A 15,546-nucleotide genomic window follows, 5' to 3' on the forward strand; every position below is an offset into this window, starting at 1 on the left:
AAAACCACCAAAAGTGCTTCAGATTAGAGAGGCTGGGAGAGAATTTGGGGAGGGGAGCAATAAAAATACAAAAGAATGGGAAAAAAATCAAGTTTTCTAGAAGAAAAAGAGAAAGAACCTGCTATGAAATAAAAATAGTGTTGTGGAAGAGCTGCTGGAGAGAACTGAGGGGTGAAAAGAGAGGAGCTGGGAATGTTTGAGTGCTGTTCCCAGCTGTTCCCAGCTGTGCCTCCTCCAGCTGTGCCCAGCTGTGCATTCTCCAAGCATCCCCACAGAACCTGGACACAGTGGGAAGGAGATTAAATAGCTCTGACAGTTCCTCCTGTCTGAGATGATGGTGTGAGGGCTGCAAGGGAGGGGAAAAGGATGGTGGAGGGATGGGAAAAAAACAACAGGGAGAGCAGGTGGCAAGTGGGGTTTGTCCCAGAGGGAAAAGGGATTGTACTGGTCGTGTTTCAGATCCATCTCCCGGGGTGCAAAACACCTCATTGCAGAAAGACAGGGCACAGAATCGCCTCAAGCCAAAATAGCAACCCCCTCCCACCAGGGCTGTGGGATTTCTGCTACAGGGAAAATCCCAGTGAGCCCAAACCCACATTTTCCAGCAGAGCAGGAGCAATAAATCCAACCCCTGTTCCACCACTGCTTTCTGAATGAAATTGCAAACCAGAAATGCTGGCACGCTGCGTGATGATCGCAGGGATCCGTCAGGAGATGAGACATCTGTGCAGCAGGTGTGGGACATCAGAGTGGATGAGACACTGCACGAGAAGCTGGGATTTTAATGGAGGCAGAAACATAAAAAAAAAAAAAAAAAAAAGTCGAGTGAAGCAGCGAAGTGGGAACAAAATGTTTTTGTTAAAAACCTGCTGGCATTGGAGAGAACGGCAAAATGAGCTGTTGCTGGCTGCTCCCATCCAAAGCGCCCCTGGAAATCTGCATTTTTGGGAAAGCAGAAGTGCCCTGTTACAACGGGAGCGGAGCTGTCAGGAAATGTTGGCTCTCACTGATCTGTGCCCCCTTTGCAGCACCAGAAGTGACACGAAAAGCTACAAGGTCACAGTGGCTCATCCCCAGGGTTGTTTGTAGACCAGATAACGAGCATTTGTTGCAGGAGAAATCCCATTCCCTCTCTCAGAGTTCAGTTTTCCAGCAGAAACCCCAGCGGGCTTTGAGCTGCAGTGCCCTGGACCTTTGGGGTGGCTGTGCCACCATGCCTGGTCAGCAACCCCCAATCCCCCCCTGCTGCCCTGGGTCCATCCGTGACTGCCCACCCCGCTGTGCCATCATAATTAATGAGTCAGGCAGACCAGGGAACTCATCCAGCTAAAAATACCCCTTCTCTTTTCTTTTTGCCAGCTTATTTTTCAGTCAGAGCTGTCACAGGTCTGGGAATTTGTCCGACCCCCAGATCTGAAGTGGTGGGTGGGGAGGAACTGTTTAAAATATTCAAAACTATTTTTATAAACGAAGCAGGGAGCTGCACCCACCTTCATCCCTGGACAGCTGGGTGTCACTGAGCCAAGCATTTCATGTCATTTTGCCCTTTTTCCTCTCCAGTAAATGGGGAAATCTCTGTATGTGAGGAATTCCACTCTGACGACGGGGACAGAGAAGACAAATGTCAAGCAGATGAGCATCAAATAAAAAACACCAGACCGATGGGCAGGGCAGAGAGATAAGAAAGATGGTATTTATTTGAACAGCCACAGGAAATCAGAGATTGAAAAATGTCTAGAAAAAAAAAAAAAAAGCAGCAGCACATTATTTAAAAAAAAAAAAAGTAATCAGAGCATGCAGATGTTGGATGCGTTTCCCAGCCAATCCCACCTGACTGCGCCCAGTCCCTCAGGGCCTCAACCATCATTTTTTGGCCTTGTCTCGAGGGTAACCCCCATTGGTCTTATTGAGCGACTCCATGCTGCCGTTGCCCGTGGCCACGCTGGCCAGCAGCCGCTCCACCTCCCCCGGCAGCATCTGCTTCTCCTCGTTCTCCGTCTCCCGGTGGTAGAAATAGTTGAAGTTGGAGACGATGACGGGCACGGGGAGGGCGATGGTCAGCACCCCCGCGATGGCGCACAGAGTCCCCACGATCTTCCCGCCCAGCGTGGTGGGACACATGTCCCCGTAGCCCACGGTGGTCATGGTGACCACGGCCCACCAGAAGCCGTCGGGAATGCTGGAGAAATGGGACTGCGGCTCGTCGACTTCCGCGAAGTAGACGGCGCTGGAGAAGAGGATGACGCCGATGAAGAGGAAGAAGATGAGCAAGCCCAGCTCCCTCATGCTGGCCTTGAGGGTCTGCCCCAGGATCTGCAGCCCCTTGGAGTGCCGGGAGAGCTTGAAGATGCGGAAGACCCTGACGAGGCGGATGATCCGCAGAATGGCCAAGGACATGTTCTGCTGCCCGTTGAGTTCGCTCTGCTGGATCAGCTCGGTGGTGAGCGTCACGAAGTAGGGGATGATGGACACGATGTCGATGATGTTCATGATGTTCCTGAAGAACTCGGTCTTGCTGGGGCACACGATGAACCGGACAAAGAGCTCAAAGGAGAACCAGACGATGCAGGCGGTCTCTATGACGAAGAAAGGGTCCGTGAAGGTGCTGTGGGACAGCAAGGTGTCTGTCACGTTCTTAGAAAGCTCCTGGGTGGACCTAAACTCCCTCTCCTCCCGGAACTCCGGCAGGGTCTCCATGCAGAAGATGATGATGGAGATGACAATGACCAGGACGGAGACCAAAGCTACACCTCTGGCTGCACTGGAGCTTTCAGGGTACTCGAAGAGCAGCCAGAACTGCCTGTGAAAGTCATTGGTTGGTAAGAGGGTCTCAGGATCCTTGATGAACCCTTCATCCTCCCGGAACTGGTCCATGGCTTCATCACCCAGCTCATAGAAGGTGATTTCATCAGCAAAGACATCAATGGGGACGTTGGCTGGGCGCCGTATTTTCCCCCCAGACTGGTAATAGTACAGGATCCCATCAAAACTGGGCCTGTTCCTGTCAAAGAAATATTCATTCCTCATGGAGTCGAAGTAACGCATCCTCTTTTCCGGGTCCCCAAGCAAGGTCTCGGGGAACTGGTCGAGGGTCTTGAGCCGCGTCTCAAACCTCAGCCCAGCGATGTTGATGATGACTCGTTGGTCGCCCTCATCCATGCCCACCCTCTCCCCCACCAGGTGGTCGCTGAACTCGGCGGAGAACCTGGAGAAGATGGTCTCATTGTTGGCGTTCTCGCTGTTGATGAGGATCCGCAGGTTGGACAGGAGGTTGGCGCAGCTGGGGTGGCCCTTCCGCGACTGCCCGGCGGGGCTGAGGTCGTTGGAGTAGCAGGGATCCTCCACGATCTGATCAGCGTTGTCAAAACTGACTAGTGCCACCTCCATCTCCTTCCAACTGGCCACGTCCATCATACGCTAATCAGCTCAGCAGCAGAAATCCCCGCGGCCGACGCCAGCTGCCCGCGCCTTTCCCACGCTAGGAGGATCTGCAAGGGACAGGGACACAGAGCTGAACTGTGCACGTGCGGGGTAAAACAAACCTGAGGCCACACCATCCTGTTCCGTTTTTTAATGGAAGCATTAATGCCGTTGAGTAGCAAAATGACTTCCAGCAAGTCACAATCTTTGGATCCTGCACGCCCTTTTGGCACGGCTTTGCCGTTGTTAAACCTCCCCAAACCACCTACAGATCCCAAGGATGAAAGGTCAGGAAGCAGCAGAGGATGGGGGTGAATCCAGTTGTCCCACCCAGCCTTTCCCCAGCGATCCCAGGGCAAGGGGTCGTTTCATCCGTTTCCAGGTGCGGATCCAAAGCTCAGGGCAGGATTTGGAGGTTTTGGACACGGCTGTCCCACGCTAAGAGCAGCCCTTGATGCAGGTGGGAGAGGCATTGGGTCAAACCCCAGGAGGTCCTGGGCATGTTGCAGATGGGTTTGGAAACAATTCCCAAAAGCAGGAACCACACTGGAATTTGGGGAATGCAGCCCAGGAGGAAGCAAGCCAGGAAGAGAAGTGTCCACCAGCCTTGGAGAGCCCCTTTGGTCTGGGAAGAGGGGTGGGAACAGGACCCCTGGCCTCGGGGCAGGCAGAGGATGGGGTGACACCCTCCAGAGCTCTCCTAGTCCTCCTCCACAGCAGGCCTGATATTCCCAGCCCCAGGAAGAAGCTCAGGACGAGGCTCAGGACTAAGATTTCAGATCCCTTGGAGAGCACCTTTCAGGCCATGGGGTGGGTTATTTCCCAGCCCAACTCTGAGAGGCACTCAGGAACAGTCCCCACGTCCTCAAATATTCCTGGGCAAACACCGACATCATTCTGAGCTCAGCAAAGTCAAAGAGGAGCCCAGGGACCAGGCCAAGTTATGGAGCTGGGAAATTACCTCTCCTGCCTCAGGGAGAAGCACAGAGAGAAATTAGGTGTTAACAGGGAGCAGTTCTGTGGAGATTTTCCCCAGGATGAACTTCCCAAGTAAATTCAGCGCCCTGATTTATTTCCCCTCCAAATGTATTTCCCAGACATGAGACGCCACAGGAGGACACGTGGAGCTGCTCTGCGTGACCGCATGCTCACCAAGGGCACTCTGGCTTTCTTACCCAGCCGGCTCCAGCGAGAGGGACACAAAAAACCCAAATGCCCTCAGCTGCCAGGAATAGCAACACAATTTAGGCCACGGAGCAGCAGCAGCGGTGGTGCTGGGGCTGGTCCTGTGATGAGGAAGGTCCCCAGTGCTGGGTTTGCTTCCCAGGGCTGGCCAGGGACCCATCCCCCATGGGGCCCGAGCTGCTCCCCCTGCCTCGAGCTCCCTGTTCCACTGCAGTGATTTGGGGTGCTGAAGGTTTTGCCTCCCCAGAAGCTGAGGATTCATCCTTGCTGACACACAGCTGGGGTAGGACAAGCCAAAATCCCCCCAGTCTGTTGCAGGAAGGGGCATGAAGAGCCTGACTTGCTACAAATCCTCCCTTTCCTCCTCTCAGCTTTACAGCCCCAGCAGCAGAATCATCCAGGAGCCAGCCTCCACGGGTCCACCTCGCTCATCCAGGAGCCAGCCTCCACGGGTCCACCTCGCTCTCTCCTCAGTAGAAGAGATTCTGGATTTGGGGACAAATCCTACAATTTATCATAAGCCTTTACAGACCAGGTGTCTCTGCTTGAACTAAACTCGCAAAGCTTGGCTGTTCTTAGAAATCCAGCCCTAAGGAGCTGCTTCAGGCTGGCTTTGTGCCCAGTTTCCCTCTTGGGGACATGGAGAGAGGAGTGGCTGGGGCAAGGGACAGACCTGATGCCTGGAGCAGCAGCAGCGGCAGTGTGGTTGTGTCCTCAAAGTGACCTCAGGCAAAGCTGGGGAGCCTCAAGGACTCCAAACCTGAGGCCTCCAGCCCCAGCCATGCCCAGCTTGGACATGCCCAAGGTGCATCTGCTCTCCATGGGGCTGGAGTCATCCCAGGCTGAGCTATTTGGTGGCTTTGTGAGAAGCTGGTGCTGGCAGGATGACTTGTGGCATTAGAGCAGCAACCCAGAGCTGAGGATGACCCTGGTTTCAGGAGCATCAGGAGGCCTACAAAGGGATACTGCAACCAACCTGGCCCAGATAAAGCACTTTCAAGGGAAACGTAAGTGTTGAAGGAAAGAAGAAAAGCAGCACACATAATTCCCTTCTTACCTACTTGCTTTTTCTTAAGATAAATCCCAAGCTGATTTTTAAACCAGAATAAAATAAAGTTTGAATCAGAGTTGAGTGTTCAGTGGCAGGGTGAGCTGACCTGGCCCACCCCACCTCCAGCCAGGGGGAGGACCCAGAGGAATCCACAGGTACAGGGACTTCTCTTGGCAGTGGAACAAAGCTGAGCAGCTAAAGCTGGCCATGAAATTCCTAGAGCGCTTTAGTTCCATTTCAAGTCCTTGGAACAGTTTCCCATGGGATGCAGGGCTCTGAGGTTCCTTTCCTTACCTTAAATCCCCAGAGCTGATGTCTGTCTGTGCCATCGCTGGAGGGAGGTGGCCCACCTGACCCCAACCACCTTATCTGTGTAGTTTTGAATTAAGACCAAAATTAACAGTGCATCCCAAAGCCACAAAACATCCTCCCTAAGCTTTGCTCCGCGCTCCGGGCTCCAGCCGAGGCTTGAACTAGAAAGTTGCCTCATTTTTTCCTCCTAAATCACCCAACATCTGCTTCTCAGAATCTGATTAACTAATATCCTTCAGCGGAAATCCCTGCCTGTGGAAAATCATAATAATAACAAAAAAACCACGCGAGGGAGAGCGACGGTGAAAGAGAAAGGTCATTTGGAGGGAGAGTTGGTGTTTTACCCATCACATCCCGGTGAGTCGGGGCTGTGGTTTCCACCAGGCTCTCTGCATCCGGCGAAACCCTCCCGCCTGCAATCCCCTCCTGCTCCCCCTCCTTTGACCACCCTGTACGAACGATGTCCATTCCAAAGGTTTTTTCCAGGTTATTGGAGGTGTTGAGCCCGTTCTCCCCGCTCCTGTGCCTCCCCTCCCCATCATCATGCCTGCATGGGATGAGAAAGGAGGAGATTCTCCCGCTGTCCCGCGCCCGCGAGGACTCACCTGGCCGGGGCATGGAGGGGCCAAGGCTCTCTGCATCTGGGGAGAGAGTCGTGAAACACGGACAGGGATGTGTGGGGAAAGCGGAGGTGAGAACAAAGTCCAGCCGTACCCTGGAAAGGCGCCTCTGGGCTAACGCAGACCGTGTCATGGGAAAGGCTCCTCTCCCTTTGGCTCCCCGGGGATCGGCAGCCCCGCGCCTAAGCCGGGGCCGGGCTGTGGCAGGCGCGGCCGTGGGATCCCGCAGCCGCCATCCCCCTGGGAGCCCTGAAACCAGCCGGGGCTCCATGGAAAGGCGCTGGTGGCGCTCTGGGGACACCTCTCCCCACGCCCCCTCGCCCGGGGAGGGGGGCCCGGGCACCCACCTCCTGCCCCCACCCGGCGGCGGCGAGACGGGGGAGGACGTGCCCTTCTGGCGGATGCCACCTTTAATCCCCAATAATGCTCCCGATGGTCCAGCGCGGACAAGTCTTGTCCGTGACGTGGCGAGGTCTGAGCTGGTCCCCGGGAGGGAGCCGGACAGGGGGGGACAGGGACCCGCGCACCGCTGCCACCGGGAGAGGGATTCACAGCGGGCCAAAAGGCTCTCTTTGGTATCACCATAAAATAATGGCTTTAAAAAGAGGAGGGGAGGGGAAAGCCCAAGGGTTGGAGCATCCCCCGCTGCCCACCTACCTCTCGCCTGTGCTCGTGGGGACAGCGGGCGCCTTTCCAGGCGGGGACGGCCACAGTGCCACCACCACGTGGGACATCTCCGTCCCCGCCCCGGGGTGGCTGGGACCAGTTGCAGCGGCGGGTACAGCTGGCACAGCCCGGCAAAGGGCATCGGTGGGGGACGAGGGAGAGGAGGGACGTGGCCCTTCCTCACGCCTGGGTGCAGCTGGATGCTGGCTCCGACCCCAGCGCCAGCGGGCTTGTCACCTCCAGGAATTAATTAATAAATAAATAAGCATCCTGGCTGGACAGGGCCGGGCAGGTTGGCATGAGCCGTTAAAATAACCGGGATTTTTGTTTTCTTTCCCTATCTTTTCTTTCTTTCCATTCCGGAGCCCGCTACTGCTCACGGCCATCTCGCCTTGGGTGCTCCACGGTGACTTCGTCCCTGTTGGCCTCACCCAGGGCTGGATCCTGCCTCTACCTTCACCCAGGTTATCTTCCCACCCTCCTCTTCCTCCCCCGTCCCCTCCTCGCCCTCCCAGGCGGTGGGGGAAGGCAGAGGAGGGGGTGGCACATTTCTACCCGGTGGCTTCAGCCTGAATTCCTGAATTCCTCCTCGGTGACGTTCCTTTGCTCTTGAGGGACCCGCTCACCTCGATTTCCCCCCCTCCAGCATCCTTTTCTGTCCTCTGAGCTATTTCTCCTCTCATGACGTTAATGAGCACATTAAACCTCCCTGTCCCGGAGGAGAGGCCGGCTTGGAGCGTCTCACAGACATCTCCAGCCTTCTCTGATGGAAAGGGGACAGGAGATTATCCAGACCTCTAATCAGGTCCTTCAGGGAGGCTTTATCATTTTATACACCATTTCTCTACCCCTACGAGCTATAGTCCTCAAATTTACCCTCATCCCTGTGAGGAAATCTATTAACAAAAAATATTAAATTTATGTTCCTGGCCCCTCAATTCAGCTTGTGTCCATCTCACCTCCAAACCCGGCTTTGGAAGGGCTTTGGCCACAGGTTGATGGGGGCTGTAGGCAAAATCTGAGCTTTTTTGGTGTTTGGGTTTTTTTCTGAAAAATCTACTTGGAACTAGCCAGAGTCACTTCCTGCACCCTGGCAAAGAGCAGCTGTGGCTGAGGGGAATTCAGAGCATAAAAAGCGTCCTGAGGAGCAGATCTGGGTTGTGCTGGGGCTGGGGAGCTTTGGCAAACCCCACCGATAACGGGGATATCCCCGGAGTGAAAGCAGCGCTGAGGTCCAGGGGAGACGGGCACGGGGGGAGATGCCCGGAATAACATCACTGCCGGCAAGAAACGGGACAGTTACACAACTCCCTCCTCTCCGGGGAGCTGGGCTGCACCCCGGACACCCCCGGGAAAGTTCTGCCTTTGTATTCCGCCAAGGTGACTCCAAACACCCGCTTGGCCCGAAGGATTTCAACCCCCCTCCAGCCGGGCTGCCCCAGGCACTCCTCCGGCACTTCGTTCCCTCTAATCCCCCGCTCCTGGAACCGCCGGCTCTGCCGGGATTTATCCCACAGACAAATTTGGCGCCTGAGGGTGTCCGGCATCCGGGCTGGAGCAGAATCCAGCCCTGCATGGGATCAGTGCTCAGCAGCTCTGCACGCACGGCTCTGACACCAGAGGGGAGACAAAGCCCGCTCGAGCCTGTCCCAAACCAGAGAGGGATTAGCTGGCAGAGGAGGAATTTTTGGCAGCAGGTCCCTGAATTGTTGTTTGGACAGGGAGCTTAACTTTCCCTGTGGGAAACAGCGCAGGAGACTGAGCAGCTGATCCCGCCCCTTCCCCCTTGATCTGACCCGGGATGGGCCGGAGCGGGCTGGGAGGAGGCTGGAGGGGTCCTGCAGGTCCTGTCCTGCGGTGGGACCAGGCAGTGACATTTCCCTTGCTTTGCCCGAGTTCCCAAGCAGAGCGGTGCCCGCAGAGGCTGCGGTGAAATCCCGCAGAGCCCGGCTCTGCCCTGCGCCCGGCACCGGCTTCGGGCCACGGAGCAGCCCCGGGCAGTAATGAGCCTCCGCTAATTGTCCTCTCTTTGCTGCACTAATTACCTGGGGTTCGATAATTCCAGCCCCGCGGCTCTGGGATGGAGCTCAGGTGGCTCCGCGGCGCCTCCACCAAGGGAATTTTTCCTATTTCTCATTCCTCCTAATTGAAGGGCCCCTCAATTAGCAGCAGTCCCCCAGCATCAGGAGGGCTGGGGTTTGGGGGGTGCAGGGTGTAAAACCACACCCCAGACCCTTGAACGCCCTCGATTAGGGCTGGGGTAATTAATATTCGAGCTCTGATTGCAGCAGGGGGTGTCCTTGGAGGCTCAGTGAGGTGCCCTGGGCAGCTGGCACGGGTGGAGCTGGGCAGGAATCATCTCTGGAAGGAAAACAAGGAGCTGCTGGGTTTGCTGTGAACACTCGTGGCTCATCCTCCTCCTCAGGAGAGGAGTTTGCAAATGGAACTCTTTAAATTCCAAGCAAATGTGTGCAGCTGTGAGGAAATAGGCAGGAGGGGAGATGGTGGTAGTTTATGAATGACGAAAATACAGGAAAGAATAATTCAGATCTTCCAGGGGGAGAGGGGGTCTGGCAAAAGCTGCCTCTGCTTTTGAGTGGGAATAGTGGAGAAATGGAAAAGAGGCCAAAATCCACTGGAATGGTGGTGTGGCTCAGAGCAATCCCAGGGTTTCTGCAGCCCCAGGAGAGCTCAGGGCCTAGGAGCAGCCAGACCTGAAACCTCTTTGCTTCTAAAAGCAGAGGTTAAAGTTTGTCTGTGGAAAGGGGAGGGGGGGTACAGGGTGAACCTCAACATTTAAACACGCAAATTGTCTTTAAACTGAAAGAGAGCAGGTTCAGATGAGGTAATTGGGACAAATCCTTCCCTGTGAGGGTGGGCAGGCCCTGGCACAGGTGCCCAGAGCAGCTGGGGCTGCCCCTGGATCCCTGGCAGTGTCCAAGGCCAGGCTGCACAGGGTTGGGAGCAGCCTGGGACAGTGGAAGGTGTCCCTGCCATGGCAGGGGTGGCACGGGATGAGCTTTAAGGTCCTTTCCAACCCAAACCACGCTGGGGTTCCATTAAATTGCACCAGGACACAAATTATGAGCCTGAGCAAGCAGCCACCAACTCCTGCGGGCTGCTTCCATCTCCGTGCCTCAGTTTCCCCAGGGCTGTGGATGTCTGTGAAGCCAGGCAGGAGCTCTCCAGGACACGATGCACATGAGGAAGATCCCCAGCTGGATTCCCAGGGCTGGGATGGAGTGTCCGTCCCTGCTGACCCCATGGCAGGCAGAGATGTGTCCAGCCAGACCCCTGCACCCCTCCCCACTTTTCATACCTCCTTCTGATTTCTCCACCCGTATATTTTTATATTAAAAAAAATCTGATTATCAGAGAGCTCGGTACATGCAGTACACACCACGAGACAGATGAACCCTTTCTTATACCCAGCCATGGAGTCCAAAATTAATCAGCTATGGATTAACCGGGTCAGGATGTAATTTAATAACCAGCGAGGGCGAGTTCCTGCTCGGAGGGAGCCGGCGGGGTCCCGCTCCGGGTGTGCCGTGAGAGCTGCCCCAGCCCAGCGCAGGGAGCAGGAAAAGCCAGATGGGATGAAATCAGCCCTGCGGTGGTGCCGGCTGCTCAGCCGAGGCACAGGGACAGGGACAGGGACAGGGACAGGGACAGCCTGGGACCGGGCCAGGCTTGGCTGCAGCTGAGCCCTGCTCATCTTCCCTGCACTCCGAGCCGGGCTTTAGCCTGATTCAGGAAAAGACTGAAATGGATTTTTGGCTGTGAGGTGCTGCGGTGGCTCTTTGGGGGTGCTGAGTGCGCTCTTTGGGGCCGGGGTTCTGTCCCCCTGGGACTCGCGGAGCAGTTGCTGCTGCCAAGTGTCGGACGCGCTCCGGGAAGCGGCTGATGGACGGACACACGGACACAAAGCGCTGGGAAAGCGCTTTGATCAGCCTGAAGCGGCAGAGGTGTGAAAAGGGAGGTGCGCGGAGTGACCTCTTCCCCCCGGAGCATCCCGGCTCCGCCCGGGCGCCTGCCTGGGGCCGGGACCGGCAGCCAGCCCCGCGCTGCCCCGCTGCTGCTTACCGCCCTGTAACACGATAAAGAACACGATCCCAAATCGATGGGGAACTTTCCCAGCGTGTCCCAAAGTGCTGGGGTAGAGGCACAGCCGCCCCCCTCCTGCTCCCCCGCCCCCGAGGCAGCGTCCAGAGCTCGGCGCTGTAACCTCGCTCTGCTCCTAGGGGCGAGCAAAGGACTTTGTCCCCCCTCGAAATCTGCACTGGCAGCAAACCTTGGAGGAGGTCGGCGGCCGGAGCCAAAAATGGAGAGAAGGTATAAATGGAAAGCAATAGGAAGCCGCTAATGGGGTCAGACAGATCCTGCATTGATCCCGGTTTCTGCAACAGCAGCACTGAAAGCAGCCTGAAAGGTGGCAGCTTTGGGGTCCCGGTGTCACTCCAGGCTTGTGGCTTCATGCGCTGAGCCAGAGCCACTGCAGAGGCCAGGGCAGCCCCCAGCCCAGCCCAGCAACCCCCCCGGTACCCCCGGGAGAGGACATGGGAATTCGGACCCACGACAAGTAATCAGGACTTCAAGTGATTGAGAGGATGCCAGTGAGAGCCTCTGACTCCTGGTAAACCCAGGGTTCCTCACAGCACTCACCCCGTGCTCAGGAACACTTCACCCTCCCTGCTTCTCCAAGGACAAACCAAACTTCCCCCCAGTCACGTCATCCAAAAAATACCCACCAAAAAAAGAAAACCAGCACCCCACTCCCCCAAACTCTCCTCTCTTCTGCCCCCAAACTTCCCCCGGCCACGACGGCGGCTGAGCCCAAGAGGGGAGCAACAAACCGGGTTTTGGCATCGTCCTCATCCTCCTCCGGCGTGCGGGCTGCCCGTGCTCCCATCGCCGCCTGCCTGGGCTGCGCCGGCCGGGGCTGCCCGGCGGAGCTGCCCCTCCGCCTCTGGCGGGCAGCGCTGGGATGCTCCAGCCTCTCCTGCGGAAAGGCGATGCCGGTACCCACGTGAGCCCGGTGGGACTCCTTGCCCTCATTCTCCTTGTGCCTGAAATGGGTTTTTGCTCCCTCGCTGGTCCTGCCCGGCAGCGGCAGCGGCAGCCAGGGCTCCAGCGCACCTCTTTCATGTCTCCAGAAGTGACTGAGGCCTTTGCTTTCCCAGGGAGGGCGAGGAAGGAGCAGCGTGGAGCAGAGGAAGAGGAGGTGGCGCCCAGAGGTGACCCTTTCTGTCCCCTCCGAGCACGGCTGCTCACTGGGATGCTCTGCACGGGCAGCCAGGACAGGGCTCGCAGGAACCTGGTTCTTTGCACCCATGGAGAGAAAAGCTGGAAAAGCAGGAGCCTGCAGTGCTCCCAGCGGGGGCACACACCGAGCACCAGGCAGGTGCAGGCACCCAGGGCCCCTCTGGCCCTCTGTCACTTCCTCACCCAAGGCTGGCTCTTCCCTGGTACACAGGAAAATCCTCTGTTCCTGGAGCTGTGATTGCCCGCGCTGAGCTCCCAACCTGCTGAAGCTCCAGGAGCTGGAGCTGCCTCCCTGGGGCTTTTCCCATCCTGTTTTTCTATGGCCAGGGGGAGTTGTTTGTCATGAGACCCTGTGGGGGTGTCACATCTCGGTGGACAGCTCTGGGTCCTGGCTGTGCCGTGCTCTGAGCCTGAAGCAGCTCTCAGCAGGTGCTGGGCCGAGCTCTGGATGTGGCCACAACCCTCCCATTATCCCAATGATCCATTGGGACTGTGAGCATCACCCACCACCCCATGTGAGGCAGCCCAGCTGCTGTTTCAAACCTCTGCCTGTTTTTCCAGCAGGATTTAATGAAACCACAACAATTTCCATTTCCGTGTGCTCCCCCAGCCCTGTCAGGGAGCTCTGCCTTCCTTCCCTGCCCCAAAACTTCCCAAGCAAAGGCAAAAACATCACCCCGGAGAGGGACTGGGCACACAGGAACGGGGGAGCACCAGCCAGGGCATTTCCTGACTGACCTCCAAAAGTCATCTGCATCCTGAATCCTCCTGCCAGCATCTTGGGATGCAGAGTTTTCCCTCAAGCTTTATTCCAGCCTGTGTAATTGGGGCAGGTTTCCATGCTGTGCTGCTGAACTGGGATAGGAGAATATTGAGATCAGCCTGCACTAAGCCCTTGCAGAGGCAGGGGGTGTGCCAAGTTGGGTCTCCCAAAGACGCTGCTCCAGAGAAAACCCAAGGAAATAAAAGGAATACCGGAAAATCAGGTTTGGAAAATCCCCCCAGCTGTGGAAAACAGATCTCAAAATAAAAGCAAGGAGCCTCCCCGTGGGTCCCTCTTCCCCCGGCAGCCCCAGGCTCCTCTCAGGAAGCTGGAGCTGAGTTTGCCTCGGAGCGATTTCCCAATCTCCTTCCCATGACCTTTGCAAACAGGTGCAGCTGGGGATCCACGGGGACGGGCTGGCCTGGTCCCCACTCACAGCCAGGCCAAAGGCAGCTTCCCAGCTGCATCCCAGGAGCTGCATCCACCTTGGGATGCAATGGGAGAGCAGTCACAGGGCACAGACACAGCCTTGCCCATCAAAGCTGCAGTTTTAGGCCATTTTGGGGTGGAGCAGCTCAGCCCAGGAACCCCAATCCCATCTCTCTGGGAATCACCTAGACAATAAATTTTTTCCCCTGTTAAAAATTTGGTTGTGGCTTTGTTTGGTTTGAATTTCTGCCGTCTCTAGAGACTGCCTCCTGCTGAGGCTGTGAAACTCATCACACATCAGACACAAATCAGTTCTTACCAAGCAATCCCGGGGTGGTGCTGGGCTGGACCTCCACCCAACACTACCTAAGGAAAGCCTCTGATCCCTCTGAGCTCTGCCACCCATCCCTGACCCCAGTGACTGGTTTTCCATGGACTTTTGCAGTTATTTGGGGATGGAAGCGTTGCTGGAGCAAGCAGGGAGCACTGAGCTAGCACCAGGACTGGCTCCAACCCCCAGGACCCAGGGAGGACATCCTAAACCAGACTCTCGGAAAATCATATTATTCCTCTCCACTAAGTACAAACTGCACCAAATCCATGGAACCAGCAGCAGTTTTGACCCAATATTCCCAGACCTAGCTGTGTGTCACTGGAGCGAGCACTGTGCACTGGGGATTCCCACATTCCCTCTTTGAGGTCACCTAAAATGTCCCTCTTATTCCCAAGCCAAACTAAAAAGAGACACCCCATTAACTATTATTATTATTATTATTATTATTATTATTATTATTATTATTGCAGCCTGAACCTGGCATCATCTTTCCTGCCCCCCATCCCCTCCCAGTTTAATTCACCCCCACGCAACGGATGCTCCCAACACTGTTTTGGGATTGAAGTGACTCCTTGGCAGCCCTGGCTTTCAGCCTGTCAGAAATCCTGATGAATCATTTCACTCCAGGTCCTCACAGTTTAATTGGAGCAGGCTGAAGGCAGCCCACATTTCCTCTGAATGTTCGATGTCCTCCCCGTTGCTTGCACACTTTCCCATAAAGCAGATTGCAGCAGCTGAGGATTTTCTAATGGAAGCCTTGCAAAGCATTCAGAGCCATTAAAAAGATCACGGCCAAAAGTAACCACTTTATTTAAGTCTTGGAAGAGAAAGAGAGGCTGCAAATGCTCAAAGCACAGAGTGTCTCTGTCTGGGGTCGGGCACCGACCCAAGAGCAGCCAAAACTCCTGTATCAGCACAAGTTGGTCTAAAACCACGAAGCCAGCACCAATTTAGCTGCAGATAAAATGGAAACCTTTTCAACCAGGTGATTCTTCCACATCTCACTGACAATAAAGTAAAATAAGTGGCTTAATATAGGTGGGAACTTTCCCAGCTGGGTGTTGGGCTCGGCTGCATTTCCATTATATCATCAGTGGTGTCTACAAGCACAGAAAACACAATAAAAACCAGTCACTCACCTGCAGCCCTGGTCAGGCAGCCCAGCTCACAGCCCTTCCTCAGGCGAGAGGAGGATCCCGGGGGTTCTGGACATGGCAGGTCCCTGCACGTCTCTGACACACAGGTAAGGATTAGAGTTTGTCTCAGGAAAGACTCAGATTCGGAAATCCTACACCCCAGTGAAACCCTACCTTGCCTCGCTGCCCTTGGATTTAAAGGAAACTCGGGAAGAAACACGGTGCTGCAAGCGGGGCTGGGGAGCAGCTTCACACACGGGGGAACTCAGCCCCAAAGCACCCCAAACCCTCCAGCTGCCACCCCCAAGGGAGGGCTGGCACCTCCCAGAGCCCAACTCCCGGGCTGAGTCCCCCCAGGGATCCCTGCA

General features: G+C 55.9%; 1 protein-coding gene across 4 annotated transcripts; it reads right to left on the bottom strand.

Moving 5' to 3' along the window:
- Positions 1 to 1,673: 1,673 nt before the first annotated feature.
- Positions 1,674 to 15,258, bottom strand: KCNA10 (potassium voltage-gated channel subfamily A member 10). 4 transcript variants are annotated; one of them, XM_038162780.1, is made up of 2 exons: positions 15,182 to 15,258; positions 1,674 to 3,488 (listed from the first exon to the last, which is right to left on the bottom strand). In XM_038162780.1, the coding sequence occupies exon 2, from the start codon at positions 3,412 to 3,414 to the stop codon at positions 1,864 to 1,866; it is 1,551 nt and encodes a 516-aa protein (XP_038018708.1). In that variant the 5' UTR covers positions 3,415 to 3,488; positions 15,182 to 15,258; the 3' UTR covers positions 1,674 to 1,863. The 4 variants fall into 4 exon arrangements, with proteins under 4 accessions (XP_038018708.1, XP_038018705.1, XP_038018707.1 ...); XM_038162777.1 differs by lacking the exon at positions 15,182 to 15,258 and adding an exon at positions 12,108 to 12,243; XM_038162779.1 differs by lacking the exon at positions 15,182 to 15,258 and adding an exon at positions 12,061 to 12,116.
- Positions 15,259 to 15,546: the final 288 nt, after the last annotated feature.

This window comes from Motacilla alba, chromosome 26, assembly GCF_015832195.1.
Source record: "Motacilla alba alba isolate MOTALB_02 chromosome 26, Motacilla_alba_V1.0_pri, whole genome shotgun sequence".
NCBI classification, from domain to species: Eukaryota; Metazoa; Chordata; class Aves; order Passeriformes; family Motacillidae; genus Motacilla; species Motacilla alba.

Bases quoted from the DNA above. Each gene is read 5' to 3' on its own strand.
- KCNA10 (XM_038162780.1), bottom strand. From the start codon at position 3,414: ATGATGGACGTGGCCAGTTGGAAGGAGATGGAGGTGGCACTAGTCAGT.